Source organism: Ursus americanus, chromosome 6 (assembly GCF_024610735.1).
Source record: "Ursus americanus isolate L20-20 chromosome 6, mUrsAme1.1.p, whole genome shotgun sequence".
Taxonomy (NCBI): Eukaryota; Metazoa; Chordata; class Mammalia; order Carnivora; family Ursidae; genus Ursus; species Ursus americanus.
In genome coordinates this window covers 36,846,375-36,874,141 of record NC_142132.1, presented here as the reverse complement: position 1 = coordinate 36,874,141, position 27,767 = coordinate 36,846,375, and the positions used below count along the sequence as shown (strand labels likewise).

Here is a 27,767-nt window from a genome sequence, read left to right as displayed (position 1 = left end):
GAGATTGAGCCCCTCATTGGGCTCTGTATTCAGTGAGGAGTCTGCTTTAGAATTCTCTCCCTCTCTCTCTGCCCCTCTTCCTGCTTGCACTCTCTCTCTAAAATAAATAAATCTTAAAAAACAAAAACATGTGCAAGAATAAATACATTCCAGGGGCCCCTGGCTGGCTCAGTCAGTAGAGCATGGGACCCTTAATCTCAGAGTCATGAGTTCTAGCCCCATGTTGGGTATAAGGATTACTTAAAAAGAGAGAGAGAACAAATACTTTCTGTTCCAGTAACAAGTAACATATTATCTTTTTGATATCTGTAATTTTAGTTTTCCATATCACTGTTCTTTTCTAAGAGTATATATATGGAAGTATATATATATATATTGGTTGGCGAGTCATAGGCATTAAGGATAACAAGGTAAATGACTCATAGTCTTTATCAATATTTTATTCCTAGTGACTGTAAAATGGTCATTGAGGAAGTGTAAGAACTTTCTCTGATGAGGGGATTGTTCCTCAGATTCTGGTGGTAGTCAATGATATTAACATTGATATTAGGCAGTTAAGACCTGTGAAAGCAAAGAGAGACAACTTGTTTCGGGAGGGCACCCTGATGACCTGTAAGTGAAGTTCCTACAATGAAGCCCCTCAGTTTGGAGTGTGATGCTTGCTCAGCACTTTGAGATGATCTTCCATGCTTACAACCTTGACAAAATATAGACTTTGGTTAAGAGATGCCTGAGAGTTCTCCCTGCTACCTTTTTTTGTAATTGAAATGTGGCCTCAAGTGTTTTTGGGTCCAAGCATTTTTCCCTCTGACATAAGAAACGATACACAGGAAGGTCCTTCCTGGCACCAAGGAACAAAGGCTACTGAATTTGGGAAACTTAACTCTTGATCAGTGATGCTTTTAGAGACAGATGTTGACCAAAAGGGAGAAATGTAAAAATAAATAAAGGGAACCTGAACTAAAATTGAAGTTGGGAAGACTTCTAGAGGAAGGTCTCATCACCTACCACTAGTCAGTTATCATAAACAGGAAGAGAGGTGACTTGCATCTCCAACTGGAAGATGTCACTACTTTACTAGCCTCCCAGGAAGAAGGAAAATGTTCTTCTGCCCAGCAACAAGCCCAACCAATGGAAAACACTGCAGCTCAGCCAATGAAAAGCCATTGTCACCCTGAACTCTTACTTTCTTCCAATGAAGTTTCATTTTTCCTTTGCCAATGACATCCTTGCCCAACCCTCCTTTCTATAACAGCTTCCATTTTGTAGAACTTTCTTGCAGTACCTCTCTGCTTGATGAGATACTCTTGATTCACAAATCACTTGATAAAGCCATTCAATCTTCAAATTTACTCAGTAGTATTTTGGTTTTTTAATAGAAGAAACCAAGAAGAAAGGACAAAGGGCAGGAATAATATCAATAGGTGGTTATCCCAATATTCAGAAGAGGGGGACCATGAAGGAAACCTTAACACTTTTAGGTACATCCTCATAGAAATTTTTAATGTATGTAGATATGTATTGCACATTTGATGTAAATACCAAAATACATAATTTTAGGAAAATGTACACAAGACCAGTCTTTAAAAAAAAAAAAAAAAAGATTTCTACTAGGGGTGCCTGGGTGGCTCAGTTGGTTAAGCGTCTAACTCCTGATTTTGGCTCAGGTTATGATTTCAGGGTTGTGAGATTGAGCCCTGTGTTGGGCTCTGTGCTGGGCATGGAGACCGCCTAAGATTCTCTCCCTCCCCACCTGCCATACCTTCTCTCAAAAAAAAAAAAAAAAAAAAAAAAAAATTCGCTGTCACATGTCAGGAAAACAGCAAAGTTGACTACTTGTCAGGTCAGGTGATTTATCTCTCCCAATATATTAAGCAGGAGGCACTGAGAACTCAGCCATGTCATTAAGGTACCCATCTATTATAGATGCACAACTAAAAATTTTGACTGGCCTTCCATATCTATCAAGGTTCGAAAAGAGGAACAGTACTATCAGATAATGTGCATATATAATTTGTTACAGGGATTTGACACTTAAGCCACTGTGGGAGCTGGTTAAGCGGGATCTGTCTAGAAGAGAAGATGGATATAAAGACTGGGACAGCCAGAACAGCTGGAACTCAAGTCGGAGATGAAGCCAAAATTCACCTTAGCTCTCCTTGTTCTTGTCTCTGACCTTAGTAGTATTGGCATCTAGCAGAAGACCCTTCCTGAGTTAAACACATATGTGGCCCAAGAGTTGGGGAAGTTAGAGGAGAAAGCAGGGGAGGTATGGCAGTTGTAAAGCTGGCTTCTGCCACCCACCAATGATGATAAAGAACAGCAGGTTCTGCTCCCTGAAACCTCACACAAGGGTCTCTCTCGAAGTCCCCTCCCCAAATGTAAACACACAGGGAAGGGAATTCTGGACAATATCCTTCAGCTTAACCAGACTGCCACAGCATGAAGCCACTGACCTTGGTTTCTTTATAGTACTCCATGTGACCTGCCACTTGGTATGCCCTGACAAGAGCAAGTTTAGGACATTTTAGTGATTCTTGATATGAGGCTTTGATACAGGTAATTTTTGGTTTTTTTCCTCCTTGTACAGAAGAGTAAGCCCTATCCCTTTTCCCCCGCCCCTGTCTTATTGCCATCCACATACCAAACCACTTTACTCAACTGACCTTCTTTAACTTATAACTGTCCCCCTTTTTCTCTTGTAGGTCAAAAACTTTGAAAGTCAACATTATTAACAACTCCTATTATGAAGATAAAGATCTCAAAGTTTTTCCAGTTTTGCAGGATAACATTTGGGGTTTATTTTTTTCATAAATAAAGTAGTCAAAATGTACATGTTAGCTGGACACCATTGCCGCTTAATAACTCTCAGGTGATTAAAAAACAAAACAGGGGCACCTGGGTGGCTCAGTTGGTTAAGCGTCTGCCTTGGGCTCAGGTAGTGATCTCAGGGTCCTGGGATCGAGCCCCACATTGGGCTCCCTGCTCAGTGGGAGTCTGCTTCTCCCTCTCCCTCTGCTCCTCCCCTCTAATCCTGCTCTTTCTCTCCCTCATACTCTCTCTCAAATAAATAAATAAAATCTTAAAAAAAAAAAAAAACAAACTTCTGACAAAAGCATAGATAATGAAAATGCTTAGCATATATTTAGCTCTCAGAGGGAGGACTGGAACCCACATGGCCTGTGCTCACACTTCTGTCTGATCACCTCTTCCCCACATGCAGTGAGGCTCAGGAATCATTGGGTAACACTGGCCTCCTTGCTCATTTGCCCTTGGGGAGCGCAAAGTCTACCATGAAGAACTGGAGGCAGGAGAGGCTGCTGCCTAACAAGGGATTGGTATTCAGGGGGAATGATTGTGGGGCTGACACAGGGACCTCAGCACAGGCTCCCTCCCACCCATTCAACCGTGATGGTTTCAAAATAGAAGCTGCAGTGGGAAGGAATTGTTTTCACCATATTACCTTGGGTGAGGTATGGTGAGGTCAGGCACTGATCAAGAGAGAGAAACAGTTTTACAGTTTTCCGTACTTACAGCTCTCGGGCGAGAATACATCATGCCACCCAAGGCCCCTCAGGGGAAGCACCAGTTTGGTCACAAGGCAGAGCGAGGGATAACTGTGGGCAAGCACCTTTATTGTGGTTTTTGCTGGAAGGAAAGGGTTAGACAAGGCAAACAGGTTTAGGATTGGCTAATTTGAGTAATTTCACTGGGCTCTAGGATACAGAGGCTATCCCAGGATACCTGATCCTTGGCCCAGGGTGGGTGGGTGTATGATGGTCCAGAGTATATAATTCAGATAAGGGAGATGTTTGGTGTTGTGGACTTACCAGGTCATTTAAGAATAGGAATTGACCAGCCTCTCTCTAGCTAGGGCCTCAAAACTGGATCAAGATACATCTACCCATACAATTTATATCACAGCAAGCAATATTCTTTCAAAAAATGTAAATGATCACACATTTTGTTACTTCTCTGATCCCCAAACTTTAATACTCCCCATTGACTCTCCTGGGATGAAATATTTCATCAATCAAAAATTGTATTATAGTAATTGCTTTTTAAAGAGTTGAAAAACATCTCAGAGCACTGCTTTATCTGTATTATTTTGTCCCCAAACAATGAAATAGTCAATATATCAAAATGTCAACATCTCTCATATTTGTATAGTATCTTCAATCTTCTGCACATTTTAAATATTCCATATTTTTTTTAAAAAATGGAAGTTACTGAGAGAGAAAGAGAGGCAGAGAAGAGCTGCACGCTGCCCTGCATCCGGTGCATCTTTTTTCTTTCCACTTTTTATTGAGATATAATTGACATCTTAAGGTCAGTCTTGATGTACGTCTTATCCAAATGAAGTTTTCTGACTCTCCTGAGCCCCACAGAAATGCAGGCATCTTACTGTACATAGTTTTGTGTGTAGGCAACTTTTTTTTTTTATTTTAATGATTTTTTATTATATTATGTTAGTCACCATACAGTACATCCCCGGTTTCCGATGCAAGGCTCGATGATTCATTAGTTGTGCATAACACCCAGTGCACCATGCAATACGTGCCCTCCTTACTACCCATCACCGGTCTATCCCATTCCCCCACCCCCCTCCCCTCTGAAGCCCTCAGTTTATTTCCCATAGTCCATAGTCTCTCATGTTTCATTCCCCCTTCTGATTACCTCCCTTTCTTTATCCCTTTCTTCCCCTACCGATCATCCTAGTTCTTATGTTCCATAGATGAGAGAAATCATATGATAGTTGTCTTTCTCTGCTTGACTTATTTCACTTAGCATTATCTCCTCCAGTGCCGTCCATGTTGTAGCAAATGTTGAGAACTCGTTCTTTCTGATAGCTGAGTAATATTCCATTGTATATATGGTGTGTGTAGGCAACTTTTGTACATAGTTTATAATCAAGCTAAAAGCTTACAACTCAGAATGAAAACAGAGAGACCTTAGCTCACTAATATCCAAGCCAGGGCTTTTTTCTTGCTCGCCCTGATGAGGAAATGGTCAAAGGGATTGCCCAGTATCACACAGTGCCCCTACAGTCTTTTGCTAGGCAAAAAAACCAATTCAACCAAGTAACTATTAAGCTCAGAGAAGTGCCATAATTCCTCTTTCACTTTTTAATACAAAATGCTGTTTGAAATAACTGCAAAGTAATCCCTGAAAGAACTGCAAATAACCCAAGGGTCCAGCCTTCTGGGGTGATGACTTACTTCTTGAAGCATTGGTGCTGCTTCAAAGGTGCATTTTTCTTCCTTCCTTCCTTCCTCCCTCCCTCCCTTCCTTTCTCTTTTTTTTTTAACTGATGTAAAATTGGCATATAACATTATATTCCTGTCGGGTGTATCACAGAATTCGATATTTGCATATACTACAAAGTGATCACAAGTCTAGTTACCATCTGACACCATACAACTGACCTCCTTCACAAAGGTCTGTTTTTCTGTATTGGTCAAGAAAATTCTCCAGATGAGGGTGTGACTGCTGAACCAGGCTTCATCCCACTTGGGTTATCTCGTCCCTCATCTCTGCCTCCTAGAGCACCTGGCCTCAAGGAGAAACATTTGGACAGGCTCTGTGCTGCTGCTGGACAGTTCAGTTTGCTTTTTTACTTCATTCTTTCCTTCTCTCAATGGGAAAGGAAGCCAGAAAAAGGGCTTGTGAGCCAGCCTGGAAGATCTCTCTCTTTTGGGTTCAAGAGTGCAGCACTTAAAAGTGAGTGCATACCATAGAACCAGAGTGCTTCAGTGTGCCAGCGTTTACACCTGCTATCTACAGAGGTTAATGACTGTGCCTCAGTTCCCTTCCACCAAGTGGTGATGGTAGTAACATCTACTGCTAGGTTGCTATGATGTTAAATGAAATTGAGTATTCAGAACCAGTACAAACTACAGTGAAGGTGCAATACATGTAAGCTATTGTTATCCTCATTGCAATCTGACAGATAGTACAGCTTTGAGTGAAAGCCTTCTCTGAGCCTTGGGGATCCTGCCTACCCATTGGCACACTCCTGGGGAGGGTTGGGGGGGGCAGAGCTTAATGGGTAAAGTGTCCTTTCAAGGGGTATTAACTGGAAAATTTTAAGACTCCAGACAATACAAACTTCTGTACCATTTGTTATGGATGAGTGGCTTCCACAGAGGAGCTTATTTTTGAAATTTAAAAATATTTGTTGAAAGGTATTAAATTCGTGATAATCTATTTACATAAACAACGAGAATAAAAAGGCAGGTCAGGGGCGCCTGGGTGGCTCAATCATTAAGCGTCTGCCTTTGGCTCAGGACGTGATCCTGGGGTCCTGGGATCGAGACCCACATTGGACTCCTCTGCTGGGAGCCTGCTTCTTCCTCTCCCACTCCCCCTGCCTGTGTTCCCTTTCTTGCTGGCTGTCTTTCTCTCTGTCAAATAAATAAATAAAATCTTAAAAAAAAAAAAAGATTCTCTTAAAAAAAAAAGGCAGTCAGTCTCTTTGAGAGGATACATCTTGGGGTGATCTTCACTTGTGGTGAATTCAGTTGTTTTTAAACCACAAACTTAAGGTGCATCTCTCTGCAGGTACTCTCAACAATCAAAAAAAGTCTCTTTAGATTTCAGAGCTTAGGTGAGACACCTTTTGTGAACACAGAGGTGAAAAGAATGGAGGCCCCTAAGACCCTACAGCTGAGGTGGTCCAAGTAGACCAGGTGTTGGCAAACATTTTCCAGTTGGTGAGATGAACTGGACATTTGTGGAAAAGGCCTGGATCTGAGGTACCAGTATGAGCAATTTCAGCTCTTACTGTGAAAGAGGGTCTACATGTGCTGTGCTGGTTCTCATCTCTGAAAAAAAAAAAACATAGTGGGCACCTGTGATGACTCCTAAAACCAGAGGGAGGCTAATAATCAGGGCAAGGCCCTAGTCTTTCATTCAGGGAAGCCCTCAAAGATTATTGCATTGTTGATGCATAATGGAGAACTGTCAGAGTTGATGAAGGGATTTAAGAGCCCATTTGGCTGAGTTTCTCTTAATGGACTACATCAACGTATCTTCTTGGACCTGGCTCCGCAGTCCCTTAATTCTTAAGCACTATTTTTTGGGGTATAATTTTAATATTTGCCTCAGATTGGCTGCTTGCATTTCCTCTCTAGAACCAGATTTTTCTACAGTGTGAGCTGTGATGGAGTCATTGTGGGGTTTAAAAACACCTACCTGATTTTTGTAGGACTTATTTTCTGTAATTTTGCTTTAATTTTCTCCTTGTACATTTTCACCTCCTCTGACAGCTCTTGCTTTTACTTTTCCCATTTTTCTTTCCTGGAATCAGCTTCTTTTGACAAACTGCTCTTTCCTCTACTATTGTCATCCACTCGTAATCTGCCACTATTCCAAGCATTCCCTTAATATAACCAGTGATTTTAAAATAATTTGCTCTGCTAAATCTGTGATGAATGCTTGATCTCTTCCTCTTTATGAAGAGTCTCCAAAAATTTAAATGGTAATAATTACTAACGCCGTAACACATCGAGAAAATCTCCACTGGGTAGCCATTTCCACCCACCCTTAGTCTCAGGTGTTCTGTGACTGAAAACCTTGAATTCTCCCTGGGTCTTCTGGATCACCTTCAGAGACTGGGGGCTTCTCAGCCCAAGCGATAATCACGTGAACCACGTCAGTAAACCTGTTAATCTTTCCCTAAATCCTGCAATCGGAGCCGCCTTTATCTGTCTCGGTGTTTTCGGTTCCCTATTTCTTCCTCGGCAGGAAATAACTCATTTTCTTCTCACGCTGGTCTTCAACCCAGGAGTTCTTTGAGCTCACGGTTTGGGAGGGACTCAGTACATTCAAAAGCTCAACACTGCTGATTATCAGATACCCCTCCTCTCCCTTCCCCCCCTCCCCTCCCGCGAAGGGTTCGCCCGAGTCTCGCCGCTCTCGTCTCAACACCGCCCACTTCCACAGGCCCCAGCCCTGCCCCAGCCCTGCCCCGCACCCTGCCGACCAATCCCTGGCTCCGCTCCATGCGCGTCACAATGGCGCCCTCGCGGCCCCGCCCCCGGACGCCCACCGCGGAGGCCCCGCCCCGCCGCGCTCCTTGCGTCCTTCCGGATCCGTGGTGGAAGTATCCCGGCGCCGCGTCTTCCTGGAGAAGAAGGTGGGGTTCCGCGGGGAAACCGGCCGGCGGTCACGCCGGCAGCCGGAAGTGGGGCGGGGGCGCGGGCTCCCGGGCTGTTGCTCCTGGGTGCTGGGGTGCAGGGCAGAGCGGGGATCGGGCGAACCCACAGCAGCGAGGCAGCGGTAAACGCCGCGTGCGCTCGACGGGCGGGAGTTGTGCACTCGGGCCTTCCGCGCGCCAGACCCCGCCCCCCGGAGGCCCCGCCCAGGGCGCGCAGCCAGGGGTTTCCATGGTGATGGTAAACAAGCCTCAACTGCCTCAGCTACAACTGCCAAGTTCCCCGCGTTCCACCCTCCTCTAGGTGCTCAGAGGGACGATCGAGGTGCCGGATGTGAAGAGCGGGAGCGTGGAGACTCGGAGCCCGAGGTGAGGGGCGGGACGGGTGGCGGGTCGGAGGCTGAGGGCCCCACAGCTGGGACCGACCGAGAACTGGGCCCTCGGATGTCGGGACAGTGGGACTGAGATTTGGAGTCGGGGGAGGCTAGGTCTGAAATCAAGGGCCTCACACAAGGGGACAGAATGGGGACTGGGCACATAGGGGCTGGGGACGGCGGGGCTGAGACTTGGGGTCGGGATAGGTAAGATCTGAGGTCAAAGGCCGCTTACTCGGGTACAGACCGGGGACTGGGCTCACTGAGGCTAGGGGTGGCGGGGCTGAGAATTGGGGTCGGGGGAGGTGGGGTCAAAGGTCAACGGTCTTAAACTCGGGGACTGGACCACTGGGCTGAGATTTTGGGTGCGGGGAGGCAGGCCTGAGATCAAGGGCCGTACACTCAAGGACTGGACCGCTGGGCTGAGATTTAGGGCCTGGGGAGGCAGGGCCCGCGCGAGGAAGGGAGGAAAGGCCTGGTGCGGGCTCCAGGGGTAGCAGAGCTTGAGCGCCCCTGCCAGGAATAGCGTGAGGGCACCTGGCGATCGTGGGAGAGGGGCTTCATTTAAAAATGAAAGCAGTACTTTCACGTGGTTGAGTTGCACCAGACTGGTTGGGAACTGACTCCTCCCCCCTCCCACGTTCCCGCTCGCTGAGCCTCCACTTTCGGTCTTTGCGGCCCTTTCTTCCTCTCCGTGCGGCGTGTGTGTCCTGAGCGCCAGTCTGCGTTTTGTCTCCTGCATTTAGAGGTATAGTGTCCACATTTTGGGTAGAAACTCTGGTTCTCGTTATCTTTGCCTGGTGACCACACTTTTGCGGACCGAGCTTAATCGGCCGTTTCTTTTTCCTTGTCTTTTATTTCTTTGTATCCTTGAACGTATTTTGCTGATTCTTGACTGCGCCTAAGAAACTTCTGGAGTCGCCGGCGCTCGCGCTGCGCCCTCTACCTTCAGTGTTCCCGCGTGGTTCACTGAAAGTGGCGCTGGGCGGCCTGGTGACGCCGAGCGAGTCTCGGGGACTCGACCGACCCTGGTTTTTTATAGACCTGGTTGGGAGGCCCCAGGCCCCTCCCCGTTGATTTGTACCTTTAAGGAGCTTAAAGGTTCTTGCCAGACAAATCCCCAGACCCGGAAGAGCCCCCTCCCCAGCTCCCGCAGGACCTCGCCCCCGCCCCCACCCCCGACCGGCCGCCGGGCCCGCGTCCCTTGGGTCCCGGCCCGCCTGCCCGCTGGAAGCTCTTCGCAGTAGTATATTTCCCCGAGGCCCTAAGACGAACGAACGTGCTTCCTTCTCTAGTTCTCACTACTATTGGGGGGGCGTCCGGGCTCCTATCTGCCACCGCGGGCCGCGTGCGTGGCGGGAGAGGAGTCCGCGAGCCGCGGCACGCTGAGGGGGGAACCGCCGGGTGCGGGGGGGTTGCCGAGATGCCGGAGGTTAGGGCCGCGCCTCAGGTATCCGGAACCTGGTGGAGCTGGAAGAATTTTGAAGCTTTCAAATACCCTTTCAATTCAAAACGTTGTCGAAATTACCTACCAGTATAGTTCTGTTACTTTCATTCACGTTTTTTAAAGGTTAACTATTTGTTTCTGAATTTTTAGTAAGAATGAAAATACCTCGGATTCTCTGGTTAGACAAAAAATATATTAGGATATGTCCGTGAAAAGTAATGTTTTCAGTGTTAATTTCTAGACACGATTCTTCATTTCAAAATAAGTGAGTAAATTTCTACTTTTAATGAATTTTGGGAGAGATTGCTGATGTTACTAATTTCTAATATTTAAGCAAGCCCATCTTCAGTCATGTCTTGTGCCCGTATGCATTTCTGTAAATTGATGAGCCTTATTCTATATTACGGTCTCCTTTTTATTTTTAATTTTTCTATTTTAACATTCTTTTTGTGGTGTTTGCTTTTTTTGGAATTTTTTTTTGAGAAATGACTGGTTTCCATTTAAGAATACTGCTACAAAGCTTTCTGGAGACTAAAATATTCAAGTAAAAATGTTAATTGATTTAAGTGAAAAGATTGATTAAATAAATAGGTTAGTCCTCAGATAGGGCCAAAACTGTGAAGGGGAGAGAGAGTGGAGACATAGTGTGCGCGTCCAGGATAAGTGCCTACGGGGGCTGCAGAAATGGGAAGGGGTCTTCTGAATCTGAGCCCTGGCTCTCAAGACTTTTTGTAGAAGCATATTAATTGACCCTTACTGGGTCCAGGGACAGAGCTACGAGTTTGACCGTATTTTAAAGTCACATGCTCATGACCGGGCGGGGGCGGGGGGCGATATTGCTGTTATTCTTGTACAGATGAGAAAATGGAGGCCCAGGGGAAAATGAAGTCACTTGCCCAGGGAGGGAATAGGACTCCGGTCTGCCTGACAGGGACAGCCCTCCTTTCCCAGAGACCCTTCTCCCATCTTACTGCCCCGAATTGGAGTTCCTGTGGAAAACAAGAGGCAAATCAGAGGGAGACACCGGCTCATCTAAGGCCAGTCTGGCTTATTTGACAGCAAATTACAGACATAATAAGGTTTTTATCTGTAAATATTTTAGCTTATATTCTACAGGTTTTTTAAAAAAAATACAACTACAGTACCATTATCACATCTGAAAAAATAATAATTCCTTGAGATCATCAGATACGCCATGTTCAAATGCACCTACTAGAAATATTTCTTTAATAATATTTTTTTATAGCTGGAATCCAAACAAGGTCACACCTTATATTTGGTAGAGATCTCTCTCTTAAATTCTGTTAATCAGAGCAGCGCTGTCCGGTGGAAATACAGTGCAAGCCACATATGTAATTTCATATTTTTGATAGCAAAAAGAAAGGTGTTCATTCTAACAATATTGTTTAACATATGTTCAGAATATTTTTAAATTACATTTTTTTCAAATTACGCTTTCAAAATCCAGTGTGTACTTTATATTTACCGCACATCTCAATTTGTAGTAGCCACATTTTAAGGGTGGACAAGTAGCTACCTTATTAGTGCAATCTAGAGGTTTTCTATTCTATTCTTCTTTGTTGAATAAATTGGGTTGAGTGTCACATACAGAGTTAGCTCCTCGGGTGTTTGGCTTTTCTGATTACATTCAGTGGTGGTGTTTGAATCTCTGACCTCTGCATTTTCTGTAAAATGGTAGTTACCTCTAAAGGCTGTTCTGGTTCTGCTGAGATTTTCTTTTTGGAAAGAATACTTCTTTGGAGGTGCTGTGTACTCCTGCTGGAGGCATTTGTGTTCCCCCTTTGTGATGTTAGCAGCCATTGATGGTCTTTCCCTAAATCCGTTGTTTTGTTTATATTTCCAAAGTAGTGACACTTTATTCCTTCTCATTTATTAGTAGGAATACTTCTAGAGAGAGGAAACTTTCTTTTTTAATCATTTGATTATTGTAAGTTGTACTTTATAAATGGTAGGTTAAGTTTTTGATTCTTTCCTGATGTTCATCAATATGCAACATAATTTAGTGATCTTTACCATGTGCCAAAGACACTTTGTCCGGTATCATTATGAAGTCATGAATTTTAACATATAGGATGTGTGTTAAGTCACTGTGGCTTTTATTCTCGTTGGTGCACAAATTACCCAGTTTGTGGCCAGTGGGAGCCCTTCAGATTGGTTTCTTTCTTGACACAACCGCAGTGGTCTTTGATGCCTTCTTTAGTTTAAGGTGTAATACTTCATTAAGTGGGTCCACCAAAGTTTATTCAACTGGACTTCTAATGGTAGACAATTGGGTTGTTTCTAGGCTTTTCCTATTAGAAATAGAGCTGAGATGAATAGCTTTTACAGGTGTCTTTGCTTTTCTTTTGGCCATTTAATATTTCCACAAATGGTATTTGAAAGGGTTTGTTTTGCCAAGGGGATGTGTTTTCAAACTTCTGTATTTCTTGCCAATATGGTAGGTATTTTAAATGTTCATTTTAAATTTTACTTTATCTTAAATGGATAAGGTGGAGCATCTTCATTTTTAAGGTCATTTCTTTTTCTGTCGACTCTCTTTACCTCTAGCCCATTTTCCTTTTTGGGTGGTTGGACTTTCTCTTTTTAGACCCTCTTTATATATTAAGGATATTAATGCTTTAGGGGAAATTTGGAAATGTCTTTCCTGTTTATCATTGGTATTTTTGCTTAGCTTGGTGTTTTTTAGCTATGCATTAGAGATTTGGAGGGTTTTGTTTTGGGATCTTTGTTTGTATTTATGTAATGAAATTTTTCAATATCTTCCCATATTCTGGGTTTTGGGTCATAGGAAAGTTTTCCCTACTCCCGGTTTATAGAGGAATTCATCAATTTCCTTTTTTCCTTTCTATTGTGTAGGATATTTCTTAGCATTTCCCATAAAACATGAAAAATTCTTAGTTAACTCATTTTATCTTCATTAATATGTCAGTGTGACAGATTGCGAGGATTGACTTTGAAATGATGAGCTACAGTTGCATTCCTGGAATAAACCCAACTTGGTCATGATTATTGCTTTGTGTATTGCTGGATTTGGTTGGCTGATAATTTCTTTAGGATCTTTCCATCTGAGTTCATGAGCAAAATTAGCCCGTGAAACTCGATAAACTAACTAACACTCTTGGAAATGGAAAATCAATTCCAGGTTGATTGTAGATCAAAACATAAAAATGGAGATGAAAACAGCAGAGCTTTTGAAGTTAAAAAAATATATATATATATATCCATATGGCCTTGGCCTAAGAAAAAGATCTCTTAAACACAGCACAAAAAGCGATAATCATTAAGGGGGGGGGGGAGACTAGAATGAAAAATTCTGAATTCCTGTTAGGTTTCTGCGACAGTATGCTTCTTTTACAAAAATTCTCAAATAGTGTGAATATTACAAATTCCTCACCCAAGTCTCTACATTGCAGAGATGATCCATTATTGGCATCTCCATAGGTTTTTGTTCTGCTTTACACAAAATTTGTTTAGAATTACGCTGTCCAATAGAATATGAATGACAGATTTATTTTGTTTCATATTTGCGATATAATTCACATGCCATATAGTTCACCCAGTTTAAAGGGTACAAATCAGAGGTTTTTAGTATACTCACAATGTTGTAAAAACCATCACTACTGCTACCTAATTCAAGAACATTTTCTTACATTGAAATACCCTTAAGCATTCCTGGGATGAATTCTATTTGGTCATGGTGTATAACCTTTCTTACATGTTGTTGGATTCAGTTTGTAGTATTTTGTTGAGGAATTCTGCACCTGTACTCATGAGGGATATTAGAATGTGGTTATTTCCTGTAATGTCTGTCTGGTTTTGGTATGAGATTGTATTAGTTTACTAGGGGGCTGCCATAACAAAATACTACAGACTGGGTTGCAACAGAAATTTATTGTCTTGCAGTTACGGAGGCCAGAAGTCTTAGATCAAGGCATCAGCAGTGTTGGTTCCCTCTAAGTGCCATGAGAAAATGATATATTCCAGACCTCTCTTTGGTTTGTTAGATGGCTGTTTTCTGTGTTTTGTGTCATCTTGTCTGTGTCCAGATTTCTCCTCCTTAGAGGGACACCAGTCATAATGGAATATGGCCCACTCTAATGATCTCATTTTGTAAAAAGACTATCTCCAAGTCTCACATTCTGAGGTGCTGGGGTTGGGACTTCAGCATCTAAATTTTGGACACACATTTCATCCCGTGAAACAGGGTAATACTGGCCTTAGTAGAAGGAGTTGGGCTGTGTTGTAATATTTTTAATTTAGTACATTTTTATATATTTTGATTATCCAAAGTTAATATTTCAATGTGTAGTCAGTATTTTAACATTGAGATGTTACGTTCTTGTTTTAATCTTTGCAGTTTGGTGTGCATTTTATACTTACAGCACGTCTCAATTTGTACTTGTCACTTTCAAGTGTTCAGTAGGCACGTGTGCTTAACTATCTTATTTTTATCCTTTGTACCCAGTTTGTTCTTTCCGTTTTTTCTATACTTTAAATGTAGGAGTTTTAGCAACATATGTCTAGGTTGTGTCTTTTAAAAATATCTGTTGGGAACTACACGACCACGTTTATCTTAAGCCAGGAAAATCTCCCTTTCATTCTTTATCTGTTCTCCTGCCTCCATTTGTGTGTTTTTCTCCTTCTGGAATTCCTGTTACTGACACGTTATTTCTTTTGTCTCGGGTTACATCTGTGTCCTCCAAATTTCATATCTTTTTCCCTCTTTCTCTTTGTTTTGAGATATTTTTTCCACTTGGTTTTTCAGGCCACTGTGCTTTCAGTTTATTACTAACTTTATAAACTCAAAATTCAAATTTTAGTACTAAAAACGTTTTATATTCTGTAATTGAGTATCTGAAAAGTGCTCATATTTTTCTGTTAAAAAATTTAGTGTTTTGTCCAGCACTTCTCATTCCCTTAAAACTGTCTACTGTTCTAAACTGTTGTCTAAATGTGTGGTATTCTTTCTTGGTGCTTGAGCCACTCTCGTGTACATTGTCGTGTTTCTTTCCTCTTGGATCTGTTCTCCACTCTCCCAGGGCAGTGTGCTGTGGTCCCCTGAGCGACAAACATTGAGCACAAGATGCTACAGCAGTTTCGCTCCTATGGCAGCTGCATGGGACCTGACAAGGTGTCAGCTCTGCACAGAGCCCCAGGAGGAAGCTTTAGGCCCCTTGAGGGACTTCGGGCACGCACTGTAACCATCTCTCTGGAGATCATGAGTGTAACCCACAAGGCCCAAGGCCTTTGCCCAGCTCTGGGATCTGAATGGTCACCTACCCAGGGGCTGCTTACTTAGGGGAAAGAGCTACAGGAAAGTTGGTAGGGGAGGTGTTTGGGAGACTGTATTTTCTTTAACAACCCTCCCCTTAAATTTCTTAGATATGCTGAATCATATTTCTTACTGTGGGGAGAGCATTACCAATTAATAGAGATGATGAAATTTTTCCCTCACTTGAAAACAGATTTTATCTTTAGCAGTGAAAGTTAAATAGCAGTGTTTCTTTTTATGAAAACTTCACCTGATATATTTTTTTTCCTTTGTGGTAACTTAGATTTTGATTCCTGAGTCACCTGCAGAATGCAGTCCATAATATCCTAGAGCAACAGTTGCTTGTTCTGTGTTGGGTAAAAATTTGTCCCTGTGTTAATTTTAACAGAAGCAATATAGATATAACTTACCTAACATCACATACTATTTTTTACTTTTTGTTAACACAGCTTTTGAGAAATGAACATTGAGGGAAAGTGTATTATTACCCCAGACTTAGCTACAGTTTGGAAACTAAAAGCCCTAATAATGCAAAGATAATGGAAAACAGCTTTCCTGTTGCATAAAGATCATATATCTCTCCTTTGATGGATAAAAATGTAGTATTAGCAATAAACATTTAGAATGTTAATAACATTTAATGATCCTTCTACAGCTTCTCTCTCCTTAATAGCTCTGAGGTAGCTTTGTGTATCGAACCTGGCTTATTATATAAATTAGGGTCAGAGTTCTCACACTTCAGATGCCTGAGCCCCTCGAAAACTTTGGCACAACTGTGTGGGGGTGTGCTTTCTTGAAGTAGTTGGTTCAGAACTACGTCAGATTCTTAAGTATTTGACAGCAAGAAATGTTAAGTCACTAAATTGGGACTTTATAAAATTACTGGTTTGGGAGAGACTTTTGAGGTTTCCAGTCTAATTTCCAGTGGAACAGGAAAACTATCCATAATAAATTAGGGGTCTGGGCTCTGCTTATATACTGTCTCTAGACAGGGAATTGCTTTTTCCCCAGACCCATCTTTGTTCCTCAAATGGAAAACAGACATAAGCAGCGAAATAATATCTAAAATCCTCTTCTGTGAATTTAACAAGAACGGAGTATGAAGATTAAAAGGATTCACCACGAGTCGCCTGGCTGGCTCAGTTGGTAGAACATGTGACTCTTCATCCTCGGGGTTGTTAAGTTCGAGCCCCACATTGGGTGTAGAGATTACTTAAAAAAAAAAAAAATCTTAAAAAAAAATAAAAGGATTCACCACAAAGTAAAATATTTATACAAAGCAACCAACACAAAAACAGACCTTGGCAAAGGGCTGCATTTAAAAAATATAAAGAATTTGAACAAGCATTGAGGGAGAAGTAGGATAATGTACAAAGAACAAAAAAAACAATAGGGTCTTCTAAAATCTACTTTTATACCTTAGGTATTTACCAGGGGATAAAAGTTTCACATTCCCACCCCTACTCATGCTTAGGATCTGTTTAAATGTCACTTCCTCAGAGCCGCAGTGTAAATTAATCCCCATTGTCTAGTTTTGGGTCATTAAGAATTTGTCATCATACATGTATTTCTTCAGTTTTTTGTTTGTTTTTTAAAGATCTTATTTGTCAAAGCATGAGCTGGGAGGAGAGGCAGAGGGAGAAGCAGGCTCCCCGCTGAGCAGGGAGCCCTATTTCTTCCTTTCTTTATTGATTTCCTAGTCCACTGTTCTGTGGACCTAGCACAGTGCGTGCATTTTGTACGTGCACAGTATTTCTGAGTTAATGAATGACTCTCCCAAGTTTGGTAAATTTTATCTACCGCACATCACTCAAATCCTTGCACAATTGCTTCATTTCTTCCACAGTGTTTTTATTGCAGGGTACCATCAGTTTTTCCTGAACTGCTCATTGCTTCCCATCTCCTCTCCACACATCTGTTCCCACCATTTATTTTCCAGATAGCAGCTAGACTGTTGTGTTGAAAAGCAGAAACACAAATTATACACCACATTCCATTTTGAAACAATTAAATGACTTCCCATTGGTCTTAGACTAAAGTACAAAATACCAAACCAGGCTTTCAAGACAATGGAGGATCTTCCTTTGCTTTCCTTTCATTGGTCTAAGCACAGCATGCTCCCGGTATCTTTGGTACATGTTGTTCCTTCACTGGGCAGGAGCCATATCATGGCTGATCAATTATTAACTGTCGCCTCCCCAGTGTCCCCAAACCACGTAAGCCAAGAAGGCACCTGTAAAACTACTTAACTGCAACAAATACATTCAAATAAAACAAGTGAGAGAACACATACCAACCATATAAATTACCAAGAATATATTTGAAGAGGTTTTCAAAAAGTGAAATAAATGCTTAGGAAGTAGTCAAGGTACTTAAGTTCTGTAGAGCTATTCTTTCCAAAAAGAAGCCAATTTTGTGGTTAATTTTTCTTCAGAATATTGTTTTACTTCTCTTGAATTCATGAGTTTTAGTGCCTGTGTATAACTTTCCATGGGACGGCTGGATTTTGATTCTTGTCACCCTGCTCCCACAGTCGGGCAGTTTTTCTTTACATTTCCCACCTAGTAATTTTTAAACAAATTCCAGCCAACACACTGTTTCATCCACAGACACTTCTGGTGAATGAAACTCGAGAAACTAATTCCTTTATTTTTAAACAGAACTACAATTCTGTATCTAAAATAAGTAAAATATACTGAATATAAAAAACCTTACTATCAAATTTTTAGTCAGTGTTCAGATATCTCAGTGTTTATAAATTTGACTCAAAATCCAAATATGTCCCGTGTGTTGTGAATCCATGATAAAGCTCTTAAATTGCTTTTATTCAGTAAGTGTTCACTTGGTTGGTCTTTTCCCTTGGAGCTATTTTGTAATGAAGGACTGAACTCATTTGCCACGGTCTGGCTTTGCATAGCCTCACCTAGTAGGTTCCTCTTCCCTATAAATCCTATTCATTTCATAGTTATTTCTAGTAAGTAGATGCATACGACTTTCTCTTCTTAAATAATTTCATTACTAAAAGTATTTAACATACAGAAAAGTAGGGACAAAAGTATAAGGAAACTGCATGTACCCATCGCACAGTTTCAGTAACTACTAAATCATGACCCTTTAGTTTCATCTGTAATCCCACTCGGTCCACTCCGACTTCGAACCAGATTCTAGACATCAAATAGACCTCTAAGTATTGACTTCAAAAATAAAACCATAGCACCATAATTACAACTAAATATTTTAAATTCCTTAATATAAAACTGAGTCACTGTTCACATTGCAGTTGCTTTTTTTCAAGATGTTATTTATTTTTTTGACAGCACGAGCACTAGCTGGGAGAGCGGGAGGGAGAGGGAGAAGCAGGTTCCCCGCGGAGCATGGGGCTCCGTCCCAGGACACTGGGATCATGACCTGAGCATAAGGCAGGCAGGCAGATGCTTAACCAACTGAACTACCCGGGTGCCCCTGCGGTTGCTTTAATAATTATTTTCAAGATTGTTCTTTTGAACTCGGATTCAGAGGTTCATGAAATGTAATTCTTTGTTGGGTATTAAGAATTACGAGTTTTAAAATTAATCTTTTAAACTCATGTAAAATATTTACATGAGTCTATGGCCAAATATATAAAACAAGGTACTGTATATACAAAGAGGTTCTACCTTTTGTGCATTAGTTTCCATTCTGATTTCTTCCTGCTTTCAGAGGTGTTTCGGGTTTGTGGGGGGGGGTTGCTTTGTTTTAAATTTTATGGTTTCTCCTTCCACATAAATCGTACCAATCTGCCTCTCCCCAGCGCTGGTCCTCTAGACTTTTCCCCATTCCGGCACCTTTCCTCAGAACTCACTGAGAACGGTCTTCCTCGTTGCTTTTCTTCCCTTCTTCCTCCCACTTCCTGCCTGGGCCGACCGCGCGGGCCGCGGGCCGCACCTGCAGGACGCGTTTCCATTGGTGACATCTTGGCGGGCCCGTCGGTGGCACTTCCTCCTTTACACCCCGTGACCCACGTCCGGCCCGCCGCCCTCAGTCACGCGGCCTCTGCCTCCGGGACGCAGCCCCGCGCGCCGGCCTTCCGGACTCTGGACCCGTCGTGGTGAGCCGCCGCGAGCGGACGACCCCCACCCGCTCCCCCATCCCCCCTCACCCAGCCCCCAATCCACCCCCCACCTCCCGCGAGTCCCGGGAACTTGTCCCCCCTCCCCCACAACTCCCCCCCCAATCCCGCTCTCTCCAGGAACTCTTTTCTTCCTCGTTGCCCCAGGAACTCTTCTCCCCCCGCGTCCCCAGGGCCCCAGGAAGTCCCCCCGACCCGACCCGGGAGCTCCGCCCCCCCGGGTCCCGGGAACTCTTCCCTGGCCGCCCCAGAAAGCCCCCCCTGACTCGGGAGCTCCGCCCCCTCCCCCGCGGCTCCGGGAAGCCGGGACGGAGAAATCGGCCCCACCTCACTCACTCCCTCGGCAACGGCGGCGAACTCCCCCCCTCCCTCCATAAGCTTCTCCCCCCCCCCCTCCCCCGCTTCCCCCGCACGGGATCTCCCCTCCCACCATCAGGCCCAGGAAGCCTTCGCCCAGTGACCTCTTTCCCCCCTCCCCCTCCGCTCTGCCCTGGAAGCCTCTCTCCCCTCCTCCCTCCTCCCTCGCTCGGATCGTCCCGCCCCCGCCCCGGAAGCTCCTGTTGACCCCGCCCAGGCCCCGCGAAAGGGGCGCTCTGAGGTCTGTCTTTTCCTGTGGGGCCTGGCGGACCGTAAGGTCTCGCATCAGCCAGGTAGAGGCCGAGTGAGGCCCCCCACCCCCCCCAGCACCTCGTCCGCGTTCCCCCGCCGGAGGAGCTTAGTGCCTGCGACCGTCGCTGTGCTTCCCGCCGAAATCGCTCAGACGCGCCCCTGGCGGCCCGCGCGGCTGCGAGCTGAAGAGCGCAGTTCCAACCCTCCTTTGAAGCGTTTGCGCACAGCCAGTTGAGTTTCATTTTCAGGTTAATAACAAAAGGCGACGCATCTGGACTTTCCCCGGAGCCCTCTGCGTTTTTAAAGCGTCGGGTGGAATTAGGGGTCCTTTGGCTGTAAACCGCGCTTATTTGATGAAAATAGAAATCAGTCCTGCTCCCCTCAGCGGTAAGTCTTAGAGCAAAAAAGTAAACTGCTTAGTCCTAAGGCAGCGTCTTTCGCTCACTGATTTGAGAGTAGAACTTTGAGTAATCAGGGCAACCTGGCCTTTGCGTGATACCAGCTGCAGGTGAATATTTATTTACAAATAAGGGTGAAAATGCTCTAGGTCCTACTGCCGCCCAAATAGGAGGGTGAAGCCGGGGTCCCACTGAGTACCCCTGCCTGAACAGAGGATGGGAGTTGAAGCCGCCCTAGTACTGGGTAGATAAACCTAATCAGTCGTGGCACGCGGCGGCGCACCCTGTTTATCTTGATCGGATCTACCTGAATCCGAACTAAATTCCGTCGAACCAGTAGAGTGAAGGAGAGCCTCGCGGGCGCCCTAGGAGCCTGTTAGAAATGTAGAATCTTGCCCTATCCCATATCTCTTGTTGTAGAATCTTTGCATTTTAACAACATCCATCCGTGGTGGTCTGTGCACACAATACAGTCCACTCACCTGGGGTAGTTGTGCAAAATCCTTGACCACATCCTCTACATTACAGTTAAATTAGAATCTCCAGGTGCAGGACCTAAGTATTTTTTTCACACTCCAGCGATTGCAAGGTGGTGCTCCGGTGAGACCCGGGCTCTCTCATCAGTACTTCAGCGTGTGTTCGCGCCTGCGCGCGCCGCCTTTCAGTGTGGTGAAAATTGGTCTCTGTGTCTGGCCGCCCCTGCGCTTTCTTGTCCGAAGAGGGTTCGGAGGGTTCCGTAGATGTTGGTCTGCAGACCACACTGGAAGGAGATAGGAGCTGGGGGAAACCATAGAAGAAGGGAATCAAGTCGTTAAGATGCGTGGGTTCTTCTACCTTTTAGATTCCACTCTTCCGGGGGCACAGGGGAGGGACGGATGAAGCTTTTTGAAAGCCATCTTCCAGAGAATTTGAAGTTATTGTTTCTTAAACTGTAGTACTTAACATTTATACCGGGCTCCCCACCACCACCCGGATGGTATCTAATGTAATAATACAGGAGGCTAGTAAAACAAGGGAAATTTATTTTAAGACAACACGCTCAGCGAAATCCGCTTGACTTTACCAGTTACACACGTTTCCAAAACTAAGAATGTGGTTTAGTTCTCCGAGGCACTTAATGGATTTCACGTATCCTAGCCTTTGGGGACACTTTCATCACTTGGCTGTGGGCAGTGGTAGTGATGATGTTTTTCCTGTTGAAAAGCATTATTTCAACATTTCCTCCCTTTATTCTCAATGTCAGAGCAAATCCAACTCACAAGAAATGAAGTTACCAAATAAAACTGGGGAGGAAAGACGTTGAGTATCCACCCTACCCCCCTCCGCACCCCCACCGCCTGGATTCTTGTAAATTGTAAATCCTGTTGAACAATTCCAGCGATCGACTCTCCACGGAGCTCATCCCAGTGAAGATCATTGCTGCCAGGGGTCTCACCTGCCCCTTCGGTCCCTCCCTACCCGGGACTGTTGCCTTACTCCACCCTCTCCCTGAAGAAGCCCCTCCCACCCTCGGTATTAGATTTCCTCACAGAGCTTAAGAGTTTTCTAAGTCTCATCTAGGCTGGTGAGATGTTTCGCTGCTGTTATCCTCTGTATTACCCTATGAAAAGGTAAACCTTTTAAATGCTGTGGGGGCAGCCCCGGGTGCGTGCTTTAATTATGGAAGCCTCGGGGCTGTAAAGGGCCTCCAGCAGCCCCAGTCCTTCCTCTCCCCAGGAGGAGGAACGGAGCTGGAGCCCTTCCCAACCACAGCACCCCTGGTTGCTCTGGTGACTCCTGGGGTCCTGAGACAAGACGGCCATATCACTCTTTTTTAGGACAGTTCGTTACCTACCAGGAGTGTCTCCGACTGTGGGCATCCCCTCCCTGGGTTGTTCTTTAAGGTGAGCTCTTTTAAGAAAAGTAATTGCTGTTTCCATTTGGTGTATTGAAGCAGGATGTTTCTTACTGTGAAGTAAGATTTTTGTCATTAGCTTTAAATCTAATGTGGAGCAGAAATCTACAGCACTGTTCTATTGAATTTTAGTTAATGTCCGAAGTACTGTAAAACTCCACAAGGGATCCAAATGTAGAAGGTTCTGAGGGCAAACAAAGTAAGGATATTGAGTTATATTTGCACCTAAAATTAGATTTGCGTTCCATCGGAAGTTTAGAAGAATATGGAGTTAGCAAGTCTAGGACTTCTCGTGAGAAATGCAAGAGAAAATTAATTCTGGAGTATAAATAAGCAACGGAAGTTTATGTGTAGATACGCGTTTTAGAAAAGAATGCCCTTCACCCTTTCTTCAGAGACGTCACTTTGTTTTTGTAACTTTATTTTCTGAAGCAAAACATTTATAGTCTATACTGTACTGTTAGGTGTTTTAAGTAATTTTTATATGAGATGTCGGTGACGTTTAGGCTTCCTGCGTGTCTTTTTCGGCCTAGACTGCCATATTGTAGAGGAAGGTGTTGACCTCGCATGGCCATCAGTTAATCTCTTGCTAATCTTGAGCCTGCCGTGCTGGGGTGGGGCCACAGTGACCAATGGAACAGTCTGTCCCTCCCTGCTAGGAGGCCCTCTGATCGGTTTTGAAGACACATTTTAAGCAAATCAGCAGGATTGCTGTGGGAGTATAGAACCATAAGACGTAATTTATAGTAGAAGGGGAACATCTTGTGGGAAGGTAGTATGTTTGAGCTGAGACCTTCAGGATTAGTTGGATTTAGTTAGAAGGTTGGGTGGAGTATATTTGGGGAGATAATTACCATGTGTGGTTGAATCCAAGGGAGCGGAAAGCCTGGCACATTCCAGGCACAGAAATGAATAAAGGAGTGGGGTTTGTGTTTTTTTTGTTTTTTTTGGTTTTTTTTGCTGCTGTTTGTTTTTAATGGGAGTGATGCAAGCTAGATAAGTGTGTTGTAGGCCAAAGTTGCAAGGTCTGAGTACCCTTAGCTCTGTGGTTTATGTTCCAGTGCCAGTGGGAAGCCACAGGATTTGGAACAGGAGAATGACATAAAGTCGGTTTAGGAGAACACTTGAGCTGCCGATTGGGTTGCAATAAGGGCTAGCCGTTATACTTGGAGAAGTTTAAGAACCGGATAAGAATATCCTGGCATGGGCTGATCGTAGTAGAATTAGAAATGAGGAAGTAGAAAGGGGTAGGAGGGCAATGCAGAAAGAAAAAGGTTGGCAATTGAAATCACAAAAGGATTATTGAGCTCTTACTGTGCCATGTGATGGCTAGGGACTGAGTATAGAACTGTGGGAAACTTTTATGTTAACTTGTTGAAGTCAAGAGTACTTGAATAGGATTTAGTAATGGATGTTGGTTAGGGTGGTGAATGGAATCGCTCCAGAGAGGTAATGAAAGTTGTCCAAGGATTATTTCACTTTCTTTCTAGAACCTCAGGATGACAGGTAAGGCTCCCCCTGCCCTTATCTGCTCCCCCCCCCTTATAGCTAATAGAAGTTTCAGAGAAAATGAATGGTGTGTAGGAGCTATGGAGTAGAGTTTTGTATACCAGGAAACCTGAGGCTGGGGACTAGAGAGTGTCCTGGGCCCAGGTCTAGTTGCCCATGAAGAGCACATGAGGCTGTGTAGAAAAGGACTAACAGGAAGGAGCTGGGAGAACATACCTAACGAATTAATAGAAAACCAGGAGATGGTTGCATCATTAAGAGTCAAAGGGAGAAAGGATTTCCAGAGTGGGTAGTTAAATCCTGCTGTGGGAACAAGTAAAATGAAAATAAGAAAATACTCTTTCTTGCCAAGGAATGAGAGGTCTTGCCCTTTCAATGGTGAGGAGTAGAGGTGACAGTAGAGGCTTGCCTTCTGAGGTTTTACTGAGGGGGGTCAGCAAATCAGCAAGTAGCTGGAGGCAAAGTTGATGTCAGGGAAGGTATATTATGGCATTGGTTAGAAATGGGCATATTTAATTACTAAGGAGGTTGTCTTCATCTGGGTGGTTCAGTTGATAAGTGTCTGACTCTTGATCTCAGCTCAGGTCTTGACTCCCCTTGATCAGCAGGGTTGTGAGATTAGGCCCCGCGTTGGGCTTATCCCTAGGCATGAAGCTCACTTAAAAAAAAAAAAAATTTCTCTAGAATGAGTGGAGTTGGGACCAGAGCAGGATTGTGATCCTGCTAATGATGTCAGCTAATAAGAGAAGCAGCTCCTTGTTCATGAGTTCCTAGACTTTGTGGTAGTTCATTCATGTGGTCTCTATTTCATAAACCAGGTGAGGCGATCAGCTGAAGGTAGGGGAGATAAGAATATATAAGGTTGGTGGCCCTGATTCTATAGTAGTTATTCTCAACTGGGAGCAGTTTTACCCCCAGAGAACATTTGGGAATATCTGGAGACCTTTGGGGTTGTCACACCTGGGGAGGGGGGTGCTGTTGGCAGTTAGCAGGCAGAGGCCAGGGATGCTGCATAATACCCTATGGTGCCCAGCCCTGTTCCCCACAAGAAGGAATTGTCTGGTCCAAAATAAGAAACGTTTGGGGCTTCTGGGTGGCACAGTGGTTAAGCGTCTGCCTTTGGCTCAGGGCGTGATCTCGGCGTTACGGGATCGAGCCCCACATCAGGCTCCTCCCTCCACTATGAGCCTGCTTCTTCCTCTCCCACTCCCCCTGCTTGTGTTCCCTCTCTCGCTGGCTGTCTCTATCTCTGTCGAATAAATAAATAAAATCTTTAAAAAAAAAACCAAAAAACAAAATAAGAAACGTTTGCCTGGCTGTGTGCCCTTGGGTATTAACCATGAAACAGGTCAGATACTTAATCTTCCTGGCTTTTTTACTGGGCACATACAATAAAGGAGGAGGAACATACGAATTTCATTTGTTGTAGGGGGATGGACTGAAGTCATTACAAAATTATCCTTTTGCATATTGGTAGTTTTTTAAAAAGAATGATTAAGTGCTACATAGAGTGACTTCATCAAATGCTTAAATTACTATAAATTATTAAAATCATGGTGAGTCAAAATGGTAGTTTGTCAATAATTTGGTTTTCCCTGATGCTAGTGCAGTTGAGCATTTCATATGTTTATTACAAGTTTGTTTTGCCTTTAGTAACAAGAAAATGTCCTTTTACTTGAGCGATGTAATAATCTGTTTTCCTCCAGTTCTGAGAAGTTCTCTTACTATTTCTAAATATTGGCTTATTTTATTCTTTGTCTTCCCTTCTAAAACTTAAAATAATTTACTGTTAGAATTAATAAGTGTTGGCTTATTGGCCGAAGCTTCCAGATTGCTATTGTATTTTAAGACTTCTAATGAGTTCTTTTTCAGTCTACTGTGAATAATACATACATTTTGGGGGAGACCTGGGATTGAATCTCAGCTCAAGTGTGTTCGGTGTATTTCTTAACATATTTTACTCTCTTTTTTCGTCTGTTAAGTCAGGAAAACAAGATTTACTGCATATTCTTGTATATAATAAATGAAAAATTATGTAAAGTAGTTTTTGCTTTCTTTTCAGCCACAAAAAGCTGCACCCAAGCTTGTTTGACGTCTGTCCTCTCAAGTGTCCATGATGCTGGGCCCCGAGGGAGGTGAAGGCTTTGTGGTCAAGCTCCGTGGCCTGCCCTGGTCCTGCTCTGTTGAGGATGTGCAGAATTTCCTTTCTGACTGCACAATTCATGATGGGGCTGCAGGCGTTCATTTCATCTACACTAGAGAAGGCAGGCAGAGTGGTGAGGCTTTTGTTGAACTTGAATCAGAAGATGATGTCAAAATGGCCCTTAAAAAAGACAGGGAAAGCATGGGACACCGGTACATTGAGGTGTTCAAGTCCCACAGAACCGAGATGGATTGGGTGTTGAAGCACAGTGGTCCAAACAGTGCCGACACCGCCAATGATGGCTTCGTGCGGCTTCGAGGACTCCCATTTGGATGCACCAAGGAAGAAATTGTTCAGTTCTTCTCAGGGTTGGAAATTGTGCCAAACGGGATCACACTGCCTGTGGACCCCGAGGGCAAGATTACAGGGGAAGCCTTTGTGCAGTTTGCCTCACAGGAGTTAGCTGAGAAGGCCCTAGGGAAGCACAAGGAGAGAATAGGGCACAGGTATATTGAAGTGTTCAAGAGCAGTCAGGAAGAAGTTAGGTCATACTCCGATCCCCCTCTGAAGTTCATGTCTGTACAGCGGCCGGGGCCCTATGACCGCCCTGGCACAGCCAGGAGGTATATTGGCATTGTCAAGCAAGCGGGCCTGGAGAGGATGAGGTCTGGTGCTTATAGTGCAGGCTATGGGGGCTATGAGGAATACAGCGGCCTCAGCGATGGCTACGGCTTCACCACCGATCTGTTTGGGAGAGACCTCAGTTACTGTCTCTCGGGCATGTATGACCACAGATACGGAGACGGCGAGTTCACTGTCCAGAGTACCACTGGACACTGCGTCCACATGAGAGGGCTGCCGTACAAAGCCACAGAGAACGACATTTACAACTTCTTCTCTCCACTCAACCCTGTGAGAGTCCATATTGAGATTGGCCCTGATGGAAGAGTGACGGGTGAAGCTGATGTTGAGTTTGCCACTCACGAAGAAGCTGTGGCAGCCATGTCCAAAGACCGGGCCAACATGCAGCACAGATACATAGAACTTTTCCTGAATTCCACAACTGGGGCCAGCAATGGGGCATATAGCAGCCAGATGATGCAAGGCATGGGGGTGTCAGCCCAGTCCACTTACAGTGGCCTCGAGAGCCAGTCTGTGAGCGGCTGTTACGGAGCTGGCTATGGAGGCCAGAACAGCATGGGTGGATATGACTAGTTCTGTAGGAGCATTTGAGTTACTGAAATCAAATTTTCACAGGCAGCCAACAAGCAGTGAAAAGCAATTATTACTCTAGAGGAAGCTGTGGGACCCATTTTGCACCATGAGTTTGTGAAATCTGGATTAAAAAATTACCTCTTCAGTGTTTTCTCATGCAAACTTTCTTGTAGCATGTGATATTGAGTAAACTAAAACTATTTTCAGCTTTTCTCAATTAACATTTTGGTAGTGCACTTCAGAGTGATGTTACCTGAGTTAAAGTAGTTTTAAGTACATTAAATGGATCTTTTACACCACATCACCGTGAACACATTGGGGAGATGTGCTTTTTTGGAAAACTCAAGGTGCTAGATCCCTGATTAAAAGAGGAACATTTCTCATGTTTGTTCATTCTAGTTTATTTTCATTTAAAATCTTTTAGGTTAAGTTTAAGCTTTTAAAAAATAAGTTAGTTTTGAAAATTGAGACACATTACTAATACTGTAGGAATTGGTGAGGCCTTGACTTAAAACTTTCTTTGTACTGTGATTTCCTTTTGGGTGTATTTTGCTAAGTGAAACTTGTTAAATTTTTTTGTTAACTAAATTTTTTTCTTAAAATAAAGATTTTTTCACAATGA

General features: G+C 43.8%; 1 protein-coding gene and 1 pseudogene across 5 annotated transcripts; one reads left to right on the top strand and one right to left on the bottom strand.

Annotated features, from left to right (window-relative positions):
- Window positions 1-2,090: 2,090 nt before the first annotated feature.
- Window positions 2,091-11,173, bottom strand: LOC148109793 (uncharacterized; annotated as a pseudogene).
- Window positions 8,062-27,767, top strand: HNRNPF (heterogeneous nuclear ribonucleoprotein F). Of its 5 annotated transcripts, none has more exons than XM_045810035.2 (3): window positions 8,062-8,137; window positions 8,460-8,524; window positions 25,850-27,767. In XM_045810035.2, exon 3 carries the CDS (start codon window positions 25,901-25,903, stop codon window positions 27,143-27,145), a length of 1,245 nt encoding a protein of 414 aa, XP_045665991.1. In that variant the 5' UTR covers window positions 8,062-8,137; window positions 8,460-8,524; window positions 25,850-25,900; the 3' UTR covers window positions 27,146-27,767. The 5 variants fall into 5 exon arrangements, with proteins under 5 accessions (XP_045665991.1, XP_045665994.1, XP_045665993.1 ...); XM_045810038.2 differs by lacking the exon at window positions 8,062-8,137 and adding an exon at window positions 22,202-22,267; XM_045810034.2 differs by lacking the exons at window positions 8,062-8,137; window positions 8,460-8,524 and adding exons at window positions 19,898-20,373; window positions 22,202-22,267.